At 64.1% G+C, this 17,499-nt stretch overlaps 2 protein-coding genes and 1 pseudogene across 3 annotated transcripts; 1 reads left to right on the top strand and 2 right to left on the bottom strand.

Moving 5' to 3' along the window:
* Positions 1 to 77: 77 nt before the first annotated feature.
* Positions 78 to 1,756, top strand: NDUFA2 (NADH:ubiquinone oxidoreductase subunit A2). Of its 2 annotated transcripts, none has more exons than XM_054168541.1 (3): positions 78 to 205; positions 336 to 442; positions 1,629 to 1,756. In XM_054168541.1, the coding sequence occupies exons 1-3, from the start codon at positions 102 to 104 to the stop codon at positions 1,718 to 1,720; spliced, it is 303 nt and encodes a 100-aa protein (XP_054024516.1). In that variant the 5' UTR covers positions 78 to 101; the 3' UTR covers positions 1,721 to 1,756. The 2 variants fall into 2 exon arrangements, with proteins under 2 accessions (XP_054024516.1, XP_054024517.1); XM_054168542.1 differs by having other exon boundaries at positions 1,589 to 1,686.
* Positions 1,757 to 1,879: 123 nt separating this feature from the next.
* TMCO6 (transmembrane and coiled-coil domains 6) lies at positions 1,880 to 12,047 on the bottom strand. The gene is made up of 12 exons (XM_054168543.1): positions 11,954 to 12,047; positions 11,210 to 11,331; positions 10,431 to 10,540; positions 10,167 to 10,347; positions 8,770 to 8,874; positions 8,156 to 8,241; positions 7,528 to 7,644; positions 5,864 to 5,975; positions 4,516 to 4,690; positions 4,309 to 4,403; positions 2,680 to 2,847; positions 1,880 to 2,232 (listed from the first exon to the last, which is right to left on the bottom strand). The coding sequence occupies exons 1-12, from the start codon at positions 12,030 to 12,032 to the stop codon at positions 2,101 to 2,103; spliced, it is 1,482 nt and encodes a 493-aa protein (XP_054024518.1). The 5' UTR covers positions 12,033 to 12,047; the 3' UTR covers positions 1,880 to 2,100.
* Positions 12,048 to 15,573: 3,526 nt separating this feature from the next.
* LOC104298348 (mitochondrial genome maintenance exonuclease 1-like) lies at positions 15,574 to 16,637 on the bottom strand (annotated as a pseudogene).
* Between the last annotated feature and the right edge of the window lie 862 nt (positions 16,638 to 17,499).

The raw sequence follows: 17,499 nt of genomic DNA, 5'->3' as shown, positions 1-17,499 counted from the left end.
CCCGGCTGGCGTCGCGATTGGCGGAGGCCGCGCCCCGGCTGGCGCCGCGATTGGCGGACGCCGAAGCCACGCCCCGTGCTTGTGTCAGGTGCGGGCGGAAGATGGCGGCGGCCGCGGTGAGGGGCATCGGGGGCGGGCTGGGCCGCGGCCTGCGGGAGCTCCGCATCCACCTCTGCCAGCGCTCCCCGGGCAGCCGCGGCGTCAGGTGAGCCTGGGGCAGGGCTGCGGCCCGCGGCGGGCGCGAGGGACAGTGAGGCTCCTGCCCGCCCCGAGCCGGTCCGGCCCTGAGCGGCCCCAGCCACGGGGACCACCCCTGTGCCTCCTTCCTTCCGCAGGGAGTTCATCGAGCAGCACTATGTGACCCTGAAGAAGGCAAATCCCGACTTCCCCATCCTGATCCGGGAGTGCTCTGGGGTGCAGCCCAAGCTGTGGGCTCGCTACGGTGAGTGCCCGCGGGGCGGCGAGGGCCGGAGCCCGGCGGGCAGCGGCGAACGGGGGCTGGGGGGGCGTCAATGGTAAGGGACGTTGATGGAAGGGAAGAAGCTGTCCCCGAGGCGAGGATTGCCTTTTGGGATGGGTGTTCCTGCTGCGTGACCCGGTGGGAGGCAAAAAAGGGACGAGGAGGTGGTTTGGCAGCTTGTGGCTGTGACCTCCCAGCCCTGCAGGATTCCTCTGCAGAGGAGCCTGACTTGCAGGGAAACAGACCCCGTGCCCCAGGGGCTGCTGCAGGAGCAGCAGGTTTGGCAGCACTCTTTGACTGAGGTGTTGGTGGGTGCTTGATGTGAGCAGGCTGCAAGCCACCAGGTTGCCTCGGGCTGTGGTGGCAGCCTCTGCCCCATCGTTGTGCAACAAAGATCATGGGCTGGAAGCCCTCGGCTGCGAGGCCAGGCTCAGAGAGGTGGGGTTGTTCTGCCTGGGGAAGAGAAGCCTCTGGGGAGACCTTGTTGTGACCTTCCAGTACTTAAAGGGGACCTAAAAGCAGCCTGGAGAGGGCCTTTCTGCAAGGGCTTGCAGTGGTGGGACAAGGGGGGGTGGCTTTAAACTCAGGAAGAAATTCTTCATCAGGAAGGTGGTGAGACCCTGGCCCAGGTTGCCCAGAGAGGTGGGAGATGTCCCATGGCTGGAATTGCTCCAGGTCTGGTTGTTTGGGGCTCTGAGCAACCTGCTCTACTTAGGGATGTCCCTGCTGGCTGCAGGGGGGTTGGACCAGTGGCCTCCAAGGTCTCTTCCAACCCAAAGCACTGTGTGAGTCCATGAAATAGGTAACAAGAAGAAGGCAGGAGATGGATTGGGCCCTGCTGGCTTCCCTCAGGTGCTGGGACACTGGTTACCTAGGGAGGCTGTGGCTGCCTCCTCCCTGGAAGTGTTCCAGGCCAGGCTGGATGAGGCCTTGAGGAGCCTGGGCTGGTGGGAGGTGTCCCAGCCCATGGCAGGGGGCTGGAGCTGGCTGAGCTTTGAGGTCCCTTCCAACCCAACCCATTGCCCTTGGGCACAGGGAATGAGAGGTGGGGAGGGTGGTGATGGGAGCCTGGGCTGGGGGCTTGGGAAGCCTAAAGCAGGGCTTTAGGGTTGTCCCTTGCCCCAGCAGAGGACCAAGGCACCTCCCTGACCCTCTGCCTTCCCTGCAGAGTTTGGCAGGGAGAAGAGCGTGTCCCTGAACAACCTCTCGGTGGATGAAGTGGCCAAGGCCCTGGAGAACGTTGTGAAGAGCAAGGTGTGAAGAGAAGAAGGAGGCCTTGAGCTGAGGCCTGGAGTGCTGAGCTTTAATGTGTCTGTGCCTGTACAACCTGTGTCTGTGCCTGGAGAATGGCATAAAGGGCCCCTGCCCACCCCCGGCCTCACCCCTGCCTGCAGAGCTGAGAGCAGCTGCTGAGGGGAGCAGCAGCTCCACCGTGGCTCACGCACCACCTCCCCAGCCCCAGCAGCCCAGCTGGCAGCTCAGCTCTGCCCCTGTGCCAGGCTCCTGCCCCTCTGCCACCTCCTGCCCAGGGGCAGCCTCCCCAGCACTGCTGGGCAGAGCCCCTGTAGGGCTTTGGAGCACAGTGGGAGGGCAGAGGGAAGGGAGGAGGGGTTGCCAGGAGCAGGGGGCAGGGTGGTGTGTCAGGGGCTGCAGGCTGCCAGGGGAGTGCCCAGCATGCCCAGCAGTGCTCCTGCTCGCTCCTGGAGCTCTGGGCTGCTCTGGTGCCGCTCCAAGGCCTGGTGCCCACCTTGCCGGACGAAGTCCTCAGCAGCCTGGGTGAGAGGAGAGGGCTGGCAGCTGGCTGGCTGCCACAGCTGGTCCTGCCTGCCCACAGCCACCACTGCACAGCCCAGGGGTTCTCCAGGGCCCTACCAGACACCAAAGGCCCAAGCCAAGGTAGCTTCAGCCCTGCTGACTGCTGGCTGGGCATGCACAGAGCCTGAAGTGGGCACAGCTGCCCTAGAAATGCCCCCATGATGCCCTCAGAGGTCAGTAACGACCTCAGTGTGTCCCAGACCAGTCCTTGGCAATGAGGAGGAGCTCCCCAGAGAGGCAGGAAGGGCTTCCAGCCTTGGCAGCAGCCATGTGACCCTGCAGCAGCTGGGCAGTGGGGGTTGGGGTGGCACTGACTGAAGGCAGGGTTAGGGAGGTGCTGCTCACCCCCATCCCGGCTTCAGGAGCTCCTGCTTGCCCCTGCAGCAGCCACCCCTGGCTCTTACCTCTGGCCAGTGCAGGAAGAGGAGGTGCAGCAGCTCCAGGCACTGCCCCACCAGGCTGGGGTCAGGCAGCAGCAGGGTGGGCAGCAGCAGGGGCAGGGCCTGCTGCTGGTGCAGCTGCTGGCAGTAGGCTGGGCCCTGCCCTGCCACGTTGCACAGCACTGTCAGCACCTGCAGGGAGAAGCCAGCAGAGGATTCAGTGAGTGCTGAACACATCCCAGAAGCATCCCAGCTCAGGCTGGGCAGGGTTTGAGCTGCCTGATCTAGTGCAAGATGCAGGCTGAAGGTGAGCTCAGGGGGTGCCCAGATGGCCAAGAAGGGCAGCAGCAGCCTGGCCTGGAGCAGCAATGGTGTGGGCAGCAAAAGCAGGGCAGGGATTGTGCCCCTGGACTGGGCACTGGGGAGGCCACAGCTTGAGTGCTGAGTTCAGTTCTGGGCCTCTCACTGCAAGAAGGACATTGAGGAGCTGGAGCAGGGCCAGAGAAGGGCAACAAAGCTGGGGAAGGGTCTGGGGAACAGAGCTGGGGAGGAGCAGCTGAGGGAGCTGGGGGTGTTCAGCCTGGAGAAGAGGAGGCTGAGGGAGACCTCATTGCTCTCTGCAGCTCCCTGAGAGGAGGCTGCAGTGAGCTGGGGGTTGGGCTCTGCTCCCCCCTCTCAGGTGACAGCTTTGTCAGAGAACCACAGAATCAACCAGATTGGAAAAGACCTGAGAGATCAAGTCCAACCTGTCACCTATCACCCAACACCTCCTGACCACCAAACCATGGCTCCAAGTGCCACATCCAAGCCTTTCTTGAACACCTCCAGTGATGGTGACTCCACCACCTCCCTGGGCAGCACATTCCAATGGCCAATCTCTATTGAAGAACTTCTTCCTAACCTCCAGCCTAAACCTCCCCTGGCACAGCCTGAGACTGTGTCCTCTTGTTCTGGTGCCTGGGAGAAGAGACCAACCCCCACCTGGCTACAACCTCCCTTCAGGGAGTTGGAGAGAGCAAGAAGGTCTCCCCTGAGCCTCCTCTTCTCCAGGCTAAGCAACCCCAGCTCCCTCAGGGCCCTTACAGGGCTGTGCTCCAGACCCCTCCCCAGCTTTGTTGCCCTTCTCTGGACACCTTCCAGCAGCTCAACATCTTTCCTGAACTGAGGAGCCCAGAACTAGACACAGGACTCAAGGTGTGGCCTAACCAATGCTGAGCACAGGGCAGAATAACCTCCCTGCTCCTGCTGGCCACACTGTTCCTGATGCAGGCCAGGATGCCATTGGCCAAGAAGGCCACCTGGGCACACTGCTGGCTCCTGTTCAGCTGCTGCCAACCAGTACCCCCAGGTCCCTCTTTGCCTGGCTGCTCTCAGCCACTGTGTCCCCAGCCTGTAGCTCTGCATGGGGTTGTTGTGGCCTGACAAAAGATGGCAGCAGCTCCCCAGACCCTCTGCAGGCCTGGCCCCAGCTGAACATCTGCCCTGGGCCCCTCTTCTGCTGGGACTAACCATGGTCAGGGTGGGTGGATGGTGACTCCCACAGCAGGAGACCTTCCACCGTGCTGCTCCTACTGCCCACAGCCAGCCTCAGCACCCTGCAGGCAGGACCCACAGCCCTGGAGCCCCGGGCTGGGGCAGGAGGGGAGGTCTCACCAGCAGGCTGGCCATCTGGGAACAGGGCAGCAGCTGCAGCAGGGCAGGCAGCAGGTCCAGGCAGAGCAGAGCAGAGCAGAAGAAGGGCTCCTCAGCTAGGGTGGGCAGAGAAGGAGCAGTCAGGGGGAGCCGGGACTCTGCGGGAGGTCTCTGCAGAGAGGCCGGCAGGGAGGGCAGGGCTGGCGGCAGCTGGGGCTGGGGGCTCACCGGTGAGGTTGTTGAGCAGCCAGAGCCCCTCCTGCACCACGAAGGGCTGCTGCTGGTGGAAGCTCTGCAGGAGGAGGAAGAGCGCCACCAGCAGGCGATGGTCCTGGAGCTGGCCCTCGGCACCGGCCGGCTCTGCGAGCAGGCTGCTGAGACTGCGCAGCACCGGGGACACCAGCTGGGGGGGACAGAGACCCTCAGCGCCGCCCCTCGGCACCGGCCGGCTCTGCGAGCAGGCTGCTGAGACTGCGCAGCACCGGGGACACCAGCTGGGGGGGACAGAGACCCTCAGCGCCGCCCCTCGGCACCGGCCGGCTCTGCGAGCAGGCTGCTGAGACTGCGCAGCACCGGGGACACCAGCTGGGGGGGACAGAGACCCTCAGCGCCGCCCCTCGGCACCGGCCGGCTCTGCGAGCAGGCTGCTGAGACTGCGCAGCACCGGGGACACCAGCTGGGGGGGACAGAGACCCTCAGCGCCGCCCCTCGGCACCGGCCGGCTCTGCGAGCAGGCTGCTGAGACTGCGCAGCACCGGGGACACCAGCTGGGGGGGACAGAGACCCTCAGCGCCGCCCCTCGGCACCGCCCGGCTCTGCGAGCAGGCTGCTGAGACTGCGCAGCACCGGGGACACCAGCTGGGGGGGACAGAGACCCTCAGCACCGCCCGGCTCTGCGAGCAGGCTGCTGAGACAGCGCAGCACCGGGGACACCAGCTGGGGGGGGACAGAGACCCTCAGCACCGCCCGGCTCTGCGAGCAGGCTGCTGAGACAGCGCAGCACCGGGGACACCAGCTGGGGGGGGACAGAGACCCTCAGCACCGGCCGGCTCTGCGAGCAGGCTGCTGAGACTGCGCAGCACCGGGGACACCAGCTGGGGGGGACAGAGACCCTCAGCGCCGACCCTCAGCGCCGCCCCGCCCCTCAGCGCCGCCCCTCAGCGCCGCCCCTCAGCACCGCCCCTCAGCGCCGCCCCTCAGCGCCGCCCCGCCCCTCAGCGCCGCCCCGCCCCTCAGCGCCGCCCCTCAGCGCCGCCCCGCCCCTCAGCGCCGCCCCGCCCCTCAGCGCCGCCCCTCAGCGCCGCCCCGCCCCTCAGCGCCGCCCCAGCCCAGAGCTGAGACCCAGCCCAGAGCTGAGACCCAGCCCCTCAGCACCACCCCAGCCCAGAGCTGGCACCCAGCCCCTCAGCACCACCCCAGCCCAGAGCTGAGACCCAGCCCCTCAGCACCACCCCAGCCCCTCAGCACCACCCCAGCCCAGAGCTGGAACCCAGCCCCTCAGCACCACCCCAGCCCCTCAGCACCACCCCAGCCGCAGGCTGCCCCTGAGCCCCCCCCGGCCCTGCCCATGTGCTACCAGCTCCAGGCCCTCGGGAGCCTCTGGGGGGATGTCTGTGGCCAGGTGGAGCAGCAGCTCGGTGAGGGCAGGCAGCGCCCCCAGCGCCAGCAGCTCCCTGTTCGCTGTGTGGCTGCAAAGGGAACAGCAGAAGGCTCTGGGTTGGGAAAGACCTTCAGGAGCATCCAGTCCAAGCCTGCTCTCACTCTGCCAAGGCTGGGGCTGAGCCACGGCCTCAGCACCACAGCTCTGCCTCTGGGAAACACCTCCAGGCATGGGGACCCAGCCACCTCCCTGGGCAGCCTGGGCCAGGGCTTGAGAATCCTTTCAGCGAAGAAGTTTCTTCTAATGTCCAACCTAAACCTGCCCTGGGGCAACTTGAAGCCTCTCCTTCTCTCACCTGAGACTAGGGAGCAGAGCCCAACCCTCACCTGGCTCCTCTCAAGGGGCTGTAGAGAGCAATGAGGTCTCCCTCAGCCTCCTCTTCTCCACACTGAACACCCCCAGCTCCCCCAGCTGCTCCTCCCCAGCCCTCTTCTCCAGACCCTTCCCCAGCTTTTTTGCCCTTCTCTGGCCCTGCTCCAGCTCCTCAATGTCCTTCTTGCAGTGAGAGGCCCAGAGCTGAACCCAGCACTCAAGCTGTGGCCTCCCCAGTGCCCAGTCCAGGGGCACCATCCCTGCCCTGCTCCTGCTGCGCACACCACTGCTGCTCCAGGCCAGGCTGCTGCTGCCCTTCTTGCCCACCTGGGCACCCCCTGAGCTCCTCTCCAGCTGCTGTCACCCAGCACCCCCAGGGCCTTTTCTGCTGGGCACTTTCCAGCCCCAAGCCTGGAACCTTCATGGGGTTCTTGTGCCCCAAGAGCAGCATCCAGCCCTTGGCCTTGTTGAACCTCACCCCACTGACTTTGGCCCTTGGCTGCAGCCTGGCCAGGTCCCTCTGCAGATCCTCCTGACCCTCCAGCAGACCCAGCTCCCACCCAACTTGGTGTCACCTGCAAACCTATAAGGGTGTCTCAGTCCCCTCATGCAGATGATTGATAAAAATACTGAAGAGAGTGGCCCAGTGCTGAGCCCTGGAGGACACCTCTGGTGCCCAGCCACCAGCTGGACTTCACTTGGTTGTCCTTGGTGCCCAGAGAGGGAAATGCTGCAGCCCTTGGCTGGCAGCAGGGCCTGGGAAGTGGCAGCTCTGCGCCGAGCCACCACAGGGCCTGCTCCAGGTTAGACCAGCAGCTGGTTCCTGAGCTGAGCAATTTAACAGCTCAGGAGAAACATCTGCTGGGACCATCTGTGAGGGCTTGGGAATAGCCTCAGCCCTTCTTTCAGTGACCTTCTGGGGGTGCTGCTAAAGGAGGTGGCACTAGGAGCAGCCACACCAAGATGGTTGGCAGCAGCCAGCCTGGGCAGGGGTCACTGGGCACACCCCAGAAGCCTAAGGATTCAGGGAGCTGATCTTGGGAAGTGCAGGGAACAGCTCCAGCCGTGGGGAGGTGAGTGGGGAGAGCTCAGAGGACTGGGAGCAGCCTCCTCAGGTGGATCATCTGAGAGGGAAGGTGGCAGCCCTGCAGACCGCACGTGCTGGGACACAGCAGTGGCTGCCAAAGGGGCAGAGGGACACCAAGCAGGTTCCCAATCAGCAGCCAGGGCCTCTCTGGCTGCCCCCAAGGGCAGACCCAGGTAGTTACCTGCAAGTGATGTAGTGCAGGCACCAGGCAAACTCCACAGCAGCTCCTGCCCCAGCCCCCAGCCCCCCCTGCAGCCGGCGCAGCATCTGCTGGGGCAGGGCAGAGCTCAGCACCAGCCTGGGGGAGAAGAGCAGAGTCAGTACAGGCACACAGGCAGGACAGAGAAGGGTACACAGGCCCTGGCCACCAAGCAGGGAGCTGCTCTGCCCTCTGATGGGAGCCACGTGCTCCAGAACCCCCCCTGGAAGAGGCTCTCCAAGGGCTGCAGCCTCAGCCCCACACAGGCTCACCACAAGCTCCCTGTGCCCAAGGCAGGGCCTGGGGCAGGACACCTTGCCTGGGGTCCTGTTTTGGGGCTGTCACATGGATCTTTTCAGGAGGAGCAGGGACAGCCTGCCCCTGCCAACCTGCCCTTGCCAACCTGCCCCTGCTCTGCTCTGTCCTTCACTGAAGTTCCAGAGCTGTCTGCTGAGGGAGGAGGGTCAGGCCCCATGCCCAGCTCTGGCAGCACTCTGCTCTGAACCATCAGTGTCACTGGCATGGCACAGGCAGCCTTGTCCCTGGCATGCTAAGACCACACTGGGCCCCGGGGCCCATTCTGGGGCAGGATTCAGAGGCCTGGACTCACGGAATGATCTCCATGGGAGCTTCCTTGGCTTGCAGCAGCTGTGAGAGGACATAGCCCACACCTTCCAGCACTGCCTCATGGGGGGACTGCAACCAAAGAGAGAGCAAAGCTGAGCCCCTGCAGCCAGAGAGAGGGCAAAGCTGAGCCCCTGCGAGCACAGGGAGAGAGCAAAGCTGAGCCCCTGCGAGCACAGCGAGAGGTTTAGGTTGGAGATGAGAAACAATGTGTGCCCCAAAAGAGGCCTGGAAGAGGCTGCCCAGGGCAGAGGTGGAGTCCCCATCCCCAGAAGGTGTTCAAGACCTGTGGCCATGCCACCTGGGGACATGGTTAGGCCATGGTGGGGTTGGGTTTCTGGTTGGGGACTTCATCTTCAAGGTCTCTTCCAACCCAAACCATTCTGTTGTTCTGTGATTCTCATTGTCTGCAGCTGAAAGGATCCAGGAGCCCAAACACAGCAGCAGCAGCATTGCTCTGGGCACTTAGATCAGCAGAGAGCAAGGAAGCCCAGGAGGTATCTTCAGCCAGCAGGGACCTCAGCAGGCAGCCAGTCTCAAGGGTGCAAGCAGAGGCAAGCTCTGCCTGGGGCAGGAGCAGGGCTGAGCTGCTGCACTCACCTGGCTGCAGGAGGCCAGCACTGGGATGATGCCCTGGAGCAGGAGTTGTCTCCTCACAGCCTGGCTCTCCACCACCAGGTTCCCCAGTGTGTACAGACACAGCTCCTGAAACACAGCCCCGGGGAGCAGGTCACCTCCTTTGCCTCCCCTGGGGGCCTGCAGGCTGGGACAGGGCTCAGGCCTCCCTGAGCAGGACACAGCTGTCCCCAGAGGTGAGCACAGCTGGGTGCTGTTGGGCTCTCCAGCTGCATCAGCTCCAGCTTGTCCCTCTGCTGTCTGGCCCAGGTTGGGCTCTGCTCACTTCCACTCTGGGGGAGGCTCAGGTTTTGAGTTCTTGCTCTGGCATTGCCCCAAGACCCCTGGAGCTCCCCAGTAGCCACCCGAGACTGGCCACGTGCCACTGAAAGGCCACCATCACCCTGGGGGTGTGCCCAGCTTGTTCCTTAGGTGGGATCCTGGCTGCTTCTCCAAGCAGCCTGGAGCTGTTGGGGCCTCCCAAGCTGGACCACTGCTTGCTGCATGAAGTGCAGGCCCAGTGGCTGCCCCTGTCCCTGCTCCTTTCCCTTCTCCAGCACCTTCAGAAACTCCTAACCTGCAGCCAGGGCTTCTGCCTGGCCCAGCACAAACATGCCAAGGGCCACCCAGGCCCAGCCAGAGGCCAGACCCAAGTCTGCTGAACAACCACAGCCTGCAGGCTCTGCTTCCCCAGACAGAGCTTGGAACTGAAGAGAGGAACCCATGGCAGCTGGGGTGAACCACTGTACCCTGGGCTGTGGCAGGAGAAACTGCCTGGCCTCCTGGGGCTTGGGGGTATTTGCTACCTGGAAGGAGACACCAACAGGATGGCACCAAGCTCCTCCTGGTGCTGGGATGGGGCACGGTGAAGGGCAGACTCCATATTCCCCTCCAAGAAGGTGCTGGAGGCCTGGAGCAGGCTGCCCAGAGAGGCTGTGGAGTCTCCTTCTCTTGAGAGATCCCAAACCCCCCCGGCCATTGTGCTCCTGGGCAAGTTGCTATGGATGCCCTGCTGGAGCAGGGGTTGGACTGGATGATCCCCAGAGGTCCCTCCCAACCTTTCTCTAGAGAGCTTCCGACCCCCCCTGGCCATTGTGACCCCGGGCACCCTGCTGTGGGTGCCCTGCTTTGGCAGAGGGGTTGGGCTGGATGATCCTGAGGCCCCTTCCAACCCCACCACACCGGGGCTCTGTCTGGTTTCCAACATCTGGCCAGACAAAGCCTCCCTGCCCTGGGCCAGCCCCGGGGACAGTCCTGCTCCAGGCTGAAGCCGAGGTCCCCTTCCCAGCAGCCCTCCCCCGTGAGCCAGGCCAAGAGCAGCCAACAGCTGCCCGAGGGCCGCTGGGTGCCAAGGGCCTGGCAGATGGCAGGTGCGGCCTCACCGTCAGCTCCAGGCTGTGCCCTGCGAGGTAGGTGAGCAGGTAGGGGGTGAAGGGCAGGCAGGCCTCGGCCACGGGGGGGTCTCCGCAGGACAGCTCATGCAGACAGCGCGCGGCCCCCAGCTGCAGCTCCCCCAGGCTGCCGGTGAACAGCCCCACCAGGGTCCGGATGCTGCCATCCAGCCTGCAGGGACACAGAGAGTGCTGCCTCCTCCTGCCAGCCCGGCCCGGCCCTGCCCACAGCGGCTCACCCGCTCTGGTGCTGACCTGACAAACCTCTGCTGGCTCTCCCTGTGCCGCAGGGCCCGGCGCAGGCGGCCCAGGCAGCTCCTCCTGTCCTCAGAGCCCCTCTGCAGCCCTCGGAGCAGCTCCAGGGCCTGGCAAAGCAGGGAGGGAGGGGAGAAGGGCAAGCAGGGACTCAGGAAACAGTCACAGAGGGCATCAGGTTGGAAGAGACCCCCGCAAAGGTCCTCTTGTACAACCCCTCTGCAGGCAGCAAGGACATCTCCAACCAGAGCAGGCTGCCCAGGGACACATCCAGGCTGATCCTGAATGTCTGCAGGGTCCTCAACCCCCTCCCTGGGCAGCCTGTTCCAGTGTCTCCCCACCCTCACTGTGCAGAACTTCCTCCTGATGTCCAACCCAAGTCTGCCCTGCTCCAGTTTCAAACCACTGTCCCTTGTCCTATCCCCACAGAGCCTTCTGAACAGTCCCTCCCCAGCTCTCCTGGAGCCCTTCAGGTACTGGAAGGCTGCTGTAAGGTCTCCCCAGAGCCTTCTCTTCTCCAGGCTGAGCAGCCCCAACTCTCCCAGCCTGTGCCCATAGGAGACATTTTCATGGCCTCCTCTGGACCCTCTCCATCAGCTCCAGGTCCTTCTGGTATGAGGGGTCCCATGCTGTACTCAGCCCTGCAGGTGGGGTCTCCACAGGGCAGAGGGACCATCTCTGGCCATGCTGCTGTGGACGCCCTCCCAAGCCCACCTCCACCCCTGCTCCCCAGGGCCCCCCAGGACAAGGGGGAGGGGGGCTCATCCCCTGGGCCTCACCTCATCCTCGGAGAGAGGGTCGGGCGCAGGCTCTGCTTCGCCCTCGCCGTGCTCCGCGGCGCTGTCCTCCCGCAGCAGCCTCTTGCTGAGCAGCTGCTCCTGCCGCCGGGCCCTGCGCAGGGCTGCAAGTGCCGCCGGTCATGTCACCCCCTGCCGCCCACCCCCTGCCCCAGGCCACCCAACAGCCTCCTCCTGCCCACCGCCATGCCCTGACCCTGGCACGGTGCAGGGCGTGCTCGAGGTGCAAAGCTACGGCTGGGCACACCGGCATGGCATCAGGGCAGGGGCACCAGCAGAGGGACCACCAGGGCAGGGGTGTGGGGCCCCGCATGGCCACCACGGCAGGGCCCTGAGGCTAGTTTGATATTGGCAGGACCTTGGCAAACCCAACCTGCAGCGAGGGGTGGGTGAGGACATGGCACTCACGGCAGAACTCCTGGGCAAAGGCTGTGCCCGCTTTGCCCGAGTGGGCAGGGAGCACACAGGAGGCTACCTGCCCTGTGTCCCCTCAGATGCCACCAGGCTGTGTCCCGGCAGATGCCACTTGTCCCACGTCCCCTCAGATGCCACCCACCCCCTGTCCCCTCGGGTGCCAGTCGAGGCCGGGGCCCTGTTCGGGTCCCGCTGCAGGGCACCGCTGGGGGCTCCCATAAACGGCTCCAGCACCCTCGGCCCCGTCCGGCCGCATTGCCCCTTCCCGCCCCGGGCAGGCTCCACGCCCCGCGCCCCGTTCCCGGCGCGGACCTGCCTCCCTCTCCCGCCGCCGAGCCCTCAGCTCCTCCACACCGCTGGGCCCCGGCCGCTGCCGCCGCCCGCCCCACATGGCGCCGGGGGAAGGAGGCGGTGGAGGCGGGGGGCGGGCCCGGGGCGGGCGGCAGGGGGCGGGCCCGGGGCGGGCGGCAGGGGGCGGGCCCGGGGGAAGGAGGCGGTGGAGGCGGGGGGCGGGCCCGGGGCGGGCGGCAGGGGGCGGGCCCGAGGCGGGAGGCAGGGGGCGGGCCCGGGGCGGGAGGCAGGGGGCGGGCCCGGGGCGGGAGGCAGGGGGCGGGCCCGGGGCGGGCGGCAGGGGCCGGGCCCGGGGCGGGCGGCAGGGGGCGGGATAGGCGGCAGGGGGCGGAGTAGGCGGCAGGGGGCGGGCCAGGCGGCAGGGGGGCGGGCCAGGCGGCAGGGGGGCGGGCCAGGCGGCAGGGGGGCGGGCCAGGCGGCAGGGGGCGGGCCAGGCGGCAGGGGGGCGGGCCAGGCGGCAGGGGGGCGGGCCAGGCGGCAGGGGGGCGGGCCAGCCGGCAGGGGGGCGGGCCAGCCGGCAGGGGGGCGGGCCAGCCGGCAGGGGGGCGGGCCAGGCGGGCCAGGCGGCAGGGGGGCGGGCCAGGCGGCAGGGGGGCGGGCCAGGCGGCAGGGGGGCGGGCCAGGCGGCAGGGGGGCGGGCCAGGCGGCAGGGGGGCGGGCCAGGCGGCAGGGGGGCGGGCCAGGCGGCAGGGGGGCGGGCCAGGCGGCAGGGGGGCGGGCCAGGCGGGCCGCGCCGCAGCGTGGCGGCGTTGTCGGGGCTATCGTCGCCTGTCCCCGGGGCAGCCCCGCGGGATGGCGCCCGGGCACCTCCCGGCCTCCGCAGCTCCCAGATCGGAGACTGTCCGCCGCTTGGCCTGGCTGCCCCTCAGGGCTTCCAGCGCTGGCCCAGGGCCGGGCACGGAGCGGTTCAGTGGAGGCAGCTCCAGGAGGCTCAGCGCTGGGCCAGGTCCCTTCGACACCTTCAGCAGTGAGCTGGAGGAGGGGAGCCAGGCACCCTCGGGCGGTCTACAGAGGACACCGAGTTGGGTGGGAGTTGATCTGTGGGTGAGTTGGGAAGGTCTGCAGAGGGACCTGCCCAGGCTGGCCCCATGGTTGAGGGCCGTAGGAGGAAGACCTGCAGCATGAACTCGTAACACTCATCCCAGAGAGACAGAACTCCTAACTGGATGAAGAGGCTGTGACAGAAAAGTGGAACAGAGGGGCTGGGCTGTGTCAGGTTACACCATCCTTGGAGGGGGGCTGAAAAGAACCCAGCCCTCAGGTGGGCAAAAGAAACCTGATCCAGGTGGGCAGAGAGAGACACTTGGGTTCTCCCCTCCCAGGGGAGGGGTCCCCTGGCTCAAAGGTCTATCCCACGCCCCCTTCCTGTCCTCCAAAGCCTATTTAAGGAGAGCCCTTGAGGGGCTTGCTCTTTTCCGTGCTCCGTGCCTGGGGGGTAGAGCTCTCTGCTGCTCCTGCTTCCTGTGCCTTCCCTGCATGCTGTTTCCAGGCTCGGAAAGAGCTGCATCGGAGCTGCATCCATCTGCACCAAGGGAATCCAGCACCAGCTGGGCCTGGCTTTGTATATTTCTGTATTTACCCTTCCCCTTATGCCTTTGTGACTTTCCGCTACTCCAATGCTGGGTCTGTTTTGTTTAAAAGTTTCCTTTTTACTTCCCAACCCATTCCAGACCACTCTGTCATGATTCTACCTCTCCTTTCTCCTGCCTAGGTTGCTTTACCAGGGAAAAAAAAGGGGAGGGGAAGGCAATCCAAATCTGTTCCTTTGGGGCTTCTGGACTCTGGGTAAAGCTCAAACCATACCAGGCTCAACAAGGCCCAGGGCTGGGTGCTGCACTTGGGGTACAGCAACCCCAGGAAGGCTCCAGGCTGGGGGCAGAGAGGCTGGAAAGTGCCCAGCAGAGAAGGCTCTGGGGGTGCTGGGTGACAGCAGCTGGAGAGGAGCTCAGGGTCTGCCCAGGTGGTCAAGGCAGCCTGGCCTGGAGCAGCAATGGTGTGTGCAGCAGGAGCAGGGCAGGGATTGTGACTCTGGACTGGGCACTGGGGAGGCTGCACCTTGAATCCCAGGTTCTGGGCCTCTCAGTCCAAGAAGGACATTGAGGAGCTGGAGAAGGTCCAGAGAAGGGCAACAAAGCTGGGGAAGGGTCTGGGGAAGAGGGGAGGGGAGGAGCAGCTGAGGGAGCTGGGGGTGTTCAGAAGAGGAAGCTGAGGGAGACCTCATTGCTCTCTGCAGCTCCCTGAGAGGAGGCTGGAGCCGGGTGGGGGCTGGGCTCTGCTGCCATGTGACAAGAGAGGGCACAAGAGGCAATAGCCTCAAGTTGCCCCAGGGCAGGTTTAGGTTGGTCATGAGGAACAATTTCATCTCCAAAAGGGTGACCCAGGGTGCCCAGGGCAGTGGTGGAGTCCCCATGCCTGGAAGGGTTTCAAAGCTGTGGAGATGTGGTGCTGAGGGCCATGGTTTGGTGGTGCCCTGGCAGTGCTGGTCAATGCTTGGACTCAATGATCCTAAAGGTCCATAGACCAGACCAGACCAGGTTGGAAGAGACCTTTGCCTACTCAAACCGTTCTAGGAGGACCAAGAGGAGACCTTCCTGGAGCAGGGTGGTGGCTGGGCATCCTGTGCCATCCTGGGGTGCAGAGGAGTGTGTCCAGCAGATCCAGGGAGCTTCTCCTCCTGCTCTAATCTGCCCTGGCCTTGCTCTGCCAGGGAGGTTGGACTGGAAGGTCCCTTCCAACCCTTAACATCCTCTGATCTGGGATCCTGTGATCCTGTCCTGAGGGCACACAGCCAGCCCTCTTGCATGGCTGGGGCCAACAGAGCTACCTGGCTGGGTCACAGGGAGCACAGGATGACCTTTCTAGGTGCTGTGACCCTCTGTGGTGCTGCCAGTGGTCCCAGCACTGCCTCCAGGGATGAAGTGCAGGACCTGCACACAGGGACACAGACACAAGTGTGCTTGGTGGGGGGAAAACCAAGCAGAGGCCGGACCCTGCTGGCCTTGCTGGGCTGTAGCCAGCAGCTCCTGCTCCTTCCTGAGCTGAGCTGCATTTGGTGAAGCTCCCCAAGCCCAGAGTTTCACCAGGGACACGAGGCACCAGGGCTTGGATCTTTCACAGGGGTGAGAAGAAGGAAGTCATCAGCAAAAAGATGGTTCCAAAACCCACTTCTCAAGTTGAAGCAGGATGTGGCTGGCCCCTGAGGAGGCAGAGGAGCTTCATCTTCAGCAGAAGGCAGCTGCTGGGCAGCAGTTCAAAGGTGCCAGGCGCAGGCAGAGCTCTCTTAACTGCCCAGAAGGAGGAGTGAGGAAAACTCAGCAAGGCTGCTATGATCCCAACTAAAAAGGTTGTCCAGGCCTGGCCAGGTTGCCCAGGGCAGTGGTCAGCCCTCACCTCTGGGGGGGGTTTCACACACAGTACTTCACACACAGTATCACCAAGGTTGGAAGAGACCTCAAAGATCCACAAGTCCAACCCTGCACCGCAGCCCTTGGTTTTGCTTTGCTTTATTGAGGGGGGGAGGAGACTTTATGTTAAAAATTCAGCCAAAGTCCCAAAGCTATGTATTAAAATGGTGGGCTTCACTCTGTGCTGAGCCCACTTGCCTCTGCATGCCTTGGCTGGCCTCAGTTTTTGTCCTTGCACTCCTCGAGGCGCAAGAGCCACTTCTTCCAGGGGGAGCGCAGATGGGGATCCCCGAGATGGGGAGGGGCAGGGGAGCCATCCTTGTAGGCAACCACAATGAGCCCACACCTCACCTGGAAGTCACAATTGGCAGCACGATTTAGGGCTCCAATGCGTGCTGCAACCTGCAGGGGGTTGTCAAAAGCACTCCTCAGGAAGGGCTTTGGTTTCCCTGGAGTTTCCCATTCGGTCCCACACAACTGGCCTGGATACTCAGCCACGCAGCCCACCAGGCCCAGATCCTGAAGAGCCTCCTGCTGAACAGAGCTTTCCAGAGCCTGCCCCTGGCCAACCTCTTCCAAGACCTGCTGCACCCCGGACGAGCAGCCGGAAACTGCAGCGCTTTCCCTCTGCTCCTCAGTGGCTGGCGCTTCAGGCAGTAGGATGGACTCCAAAGCTGCACGAAAAAAGCTCTCCTTGTGGGGAGGGGGGGGAAAGCTTTTTGGTGTACTCTGCAAACCCCTCTTTCCCAAGTTCCAGGATCATTCCCTGCTTCCATCTTGCCAGAGGGAAGGCTTGCCGGGGAGAAAGCGTCCGCTGAAGGGCGCGGGTGACGCTGGGGTGCCTTGCAAAGTGGTGTTCACGGGGAGGGCTGAATCACTGCTGTGATGGGCAATGCTCTTGCTGGGGTTTGTGAGAGGCACCCAGCTCTTGGGAAGTTTTGCTTCAGCTTTAGCTTGCAGGCCCTGCTTAGCTGGTGGCCCGTATAAACAATTGTCTTCCTCGAGTACGGTCTCTGGCGTTCGGGCACTGGTTGTGTAAGATGCAACAGAGTAAACCAAGCTCTTGTGTTTTTCTTGGTCAACATGCTGTTGGTGTTTTCCTCCTTGCTGTACAGACAGGTGGAGGTAGGCAGACACATCCATGGGGCCTGATTTTGGTAACCAGGTATTGGAAACAGCGTTTCCAGTTTCTCTGGCCTCCGGGAGAGCAGCTGTAAGAACTTCATCCTGCCAGGAAGCATTTGAAGGAGCCAAGAGTTTTCTTCCTTCTCTCAGGAAGGGTCTGTAGGTCACCACACTTTCCTCCTCCAAGCCTGGTCCTCCCCCACCTCCCAGAGAGCAACAGCAGATTGAAAGCCCTGGGGGTGTGGTGCTGAGGGCCATGGCTCAGGGGTGACCTGGGTTCGTGGTTGGATTTGGTGACCTCAAAGATCTCTTCCAACCAAAACGGTTCTGTGGCTCTGAGGTGGCCAGCACCAGCCCAAACAAATCTTTGCTTGCAGATGCGGGGAGCTTGCTGCTGCTCAGAGCCCCCAGGCTGCTGAGCACCACGCAGAAGGTGACGCAGAAGGCTGTGGGACTGTCACACCCTGGCACCCAGAGCGTTCCCCAGCTGCCTGTGGCCCAGGTAGGAGGGGGACAGGAGCAGTTCCCAGCTGCCCTGTGTGCAGCTGTGTGCTGTGAGGGACACTCCTCCCCCCAAGGCTGCCTTCCTTGGCAAGGTGGCTCCTGGGCTTGGCTCATGCTCCATTGGCAGCTGGAGGCTGTGCCTGTGCCAAGGTCTCCATCAGGGAGCGGAGGCCACCAGGCACTTGGACAGACCTGTCAGGGATTTCTCCTTCCCTGGGGATTTCCCTGCCTGGGTTGGGTCTCAGGCAAGCAAACTGCATGGCTGGAAGGTGCAGTTCCCAGGGTGGTGCTGATGTGGCATTAGGGACTTCACCGCAGTGTCCCCGCAGCTGGGGCAGGAGCTGCCTGCCCAAGCTGCTTGCTGAGGTTACTTCTGCAGCTCCTCTTGGTGTCTGCAAAGCTTTGCTGCCTTGGCCCTCACCACCACCTCTCCACAGCTTGAAACCCCTCCAGGGGATTCCACCACTGCCCTGG

Source organism: Dryobates pubescens, chromosome 16 (assembly GCF_014839835.1).
Source record: "Dryobates pubescens isolate bDryPub1 chromosome 16, bDryPub1.pri, whole genome shotgun sequence".
Taxonomy (NCBI): domain Eukaryota; kingdom Metazoa; phylum Chordata; class Aves; order Piciformes; family Picidae; genus Dryobates; species Dryobates pubescens.
Note: the sequence above shows the minus strand (reverse complement) of the source record. Positions and strands in the feature narration are given on the sequence as shown.

What these genes read in the sequence shown, in the direction of transcription:
- NDUFA2 (XM_054168541.1), top strand. Translation starts at nt 102, where the DNA reads ATGGCGGCGGCCGCGGTGAGGGGCATCGGGGGCGGGCTGGGCCGCGGC. An exon ending in CCGGGCAGCCGCGGCGTCAG is followed by an intron (nt 206 to 335) that starts GTGAGCCTGGGG and finishes TTCCTTCCGCAG; the next exon opens with GGAGTTCATCGAGCAGCACT. An exon ending in CAAGCTGTGGGCTCGCTACG is followed by an intron (nt 443 to 1,628) that starts GTGAGTGCCCGC and finishes CCTTCCCTGCAG; the next exon opens with AGTTTGGCAGGGAGAAGAGC.
- TMCO6 (XM_054168543.1), bottom strand. Translation starts at nt 12,032, where the DNA reads ATGTGGGGCGGGCGGCGGCAGCGGCCGGGGCCCAGCGGTGTGGAGGAG. An exon ending in AGCCAGCAGAGGTTTGTCAG is followed by an intron (nt 10,348 to 10,430) that starts GTCAGCACCAGA and finishes GTGTCCCTGCAG; the next exon opens with GCTGGATGGCAGCATCCGGA. An exon ending in TGCTGGCCTCCTGCAGCCAG is followed by an intron (nt 8,242 to 8,769) that starts GTGAGTGCAGCA and finishes CTTTGGTTGCAG; the next exon opens with TCCCCCCATGAGGCAGTGCT.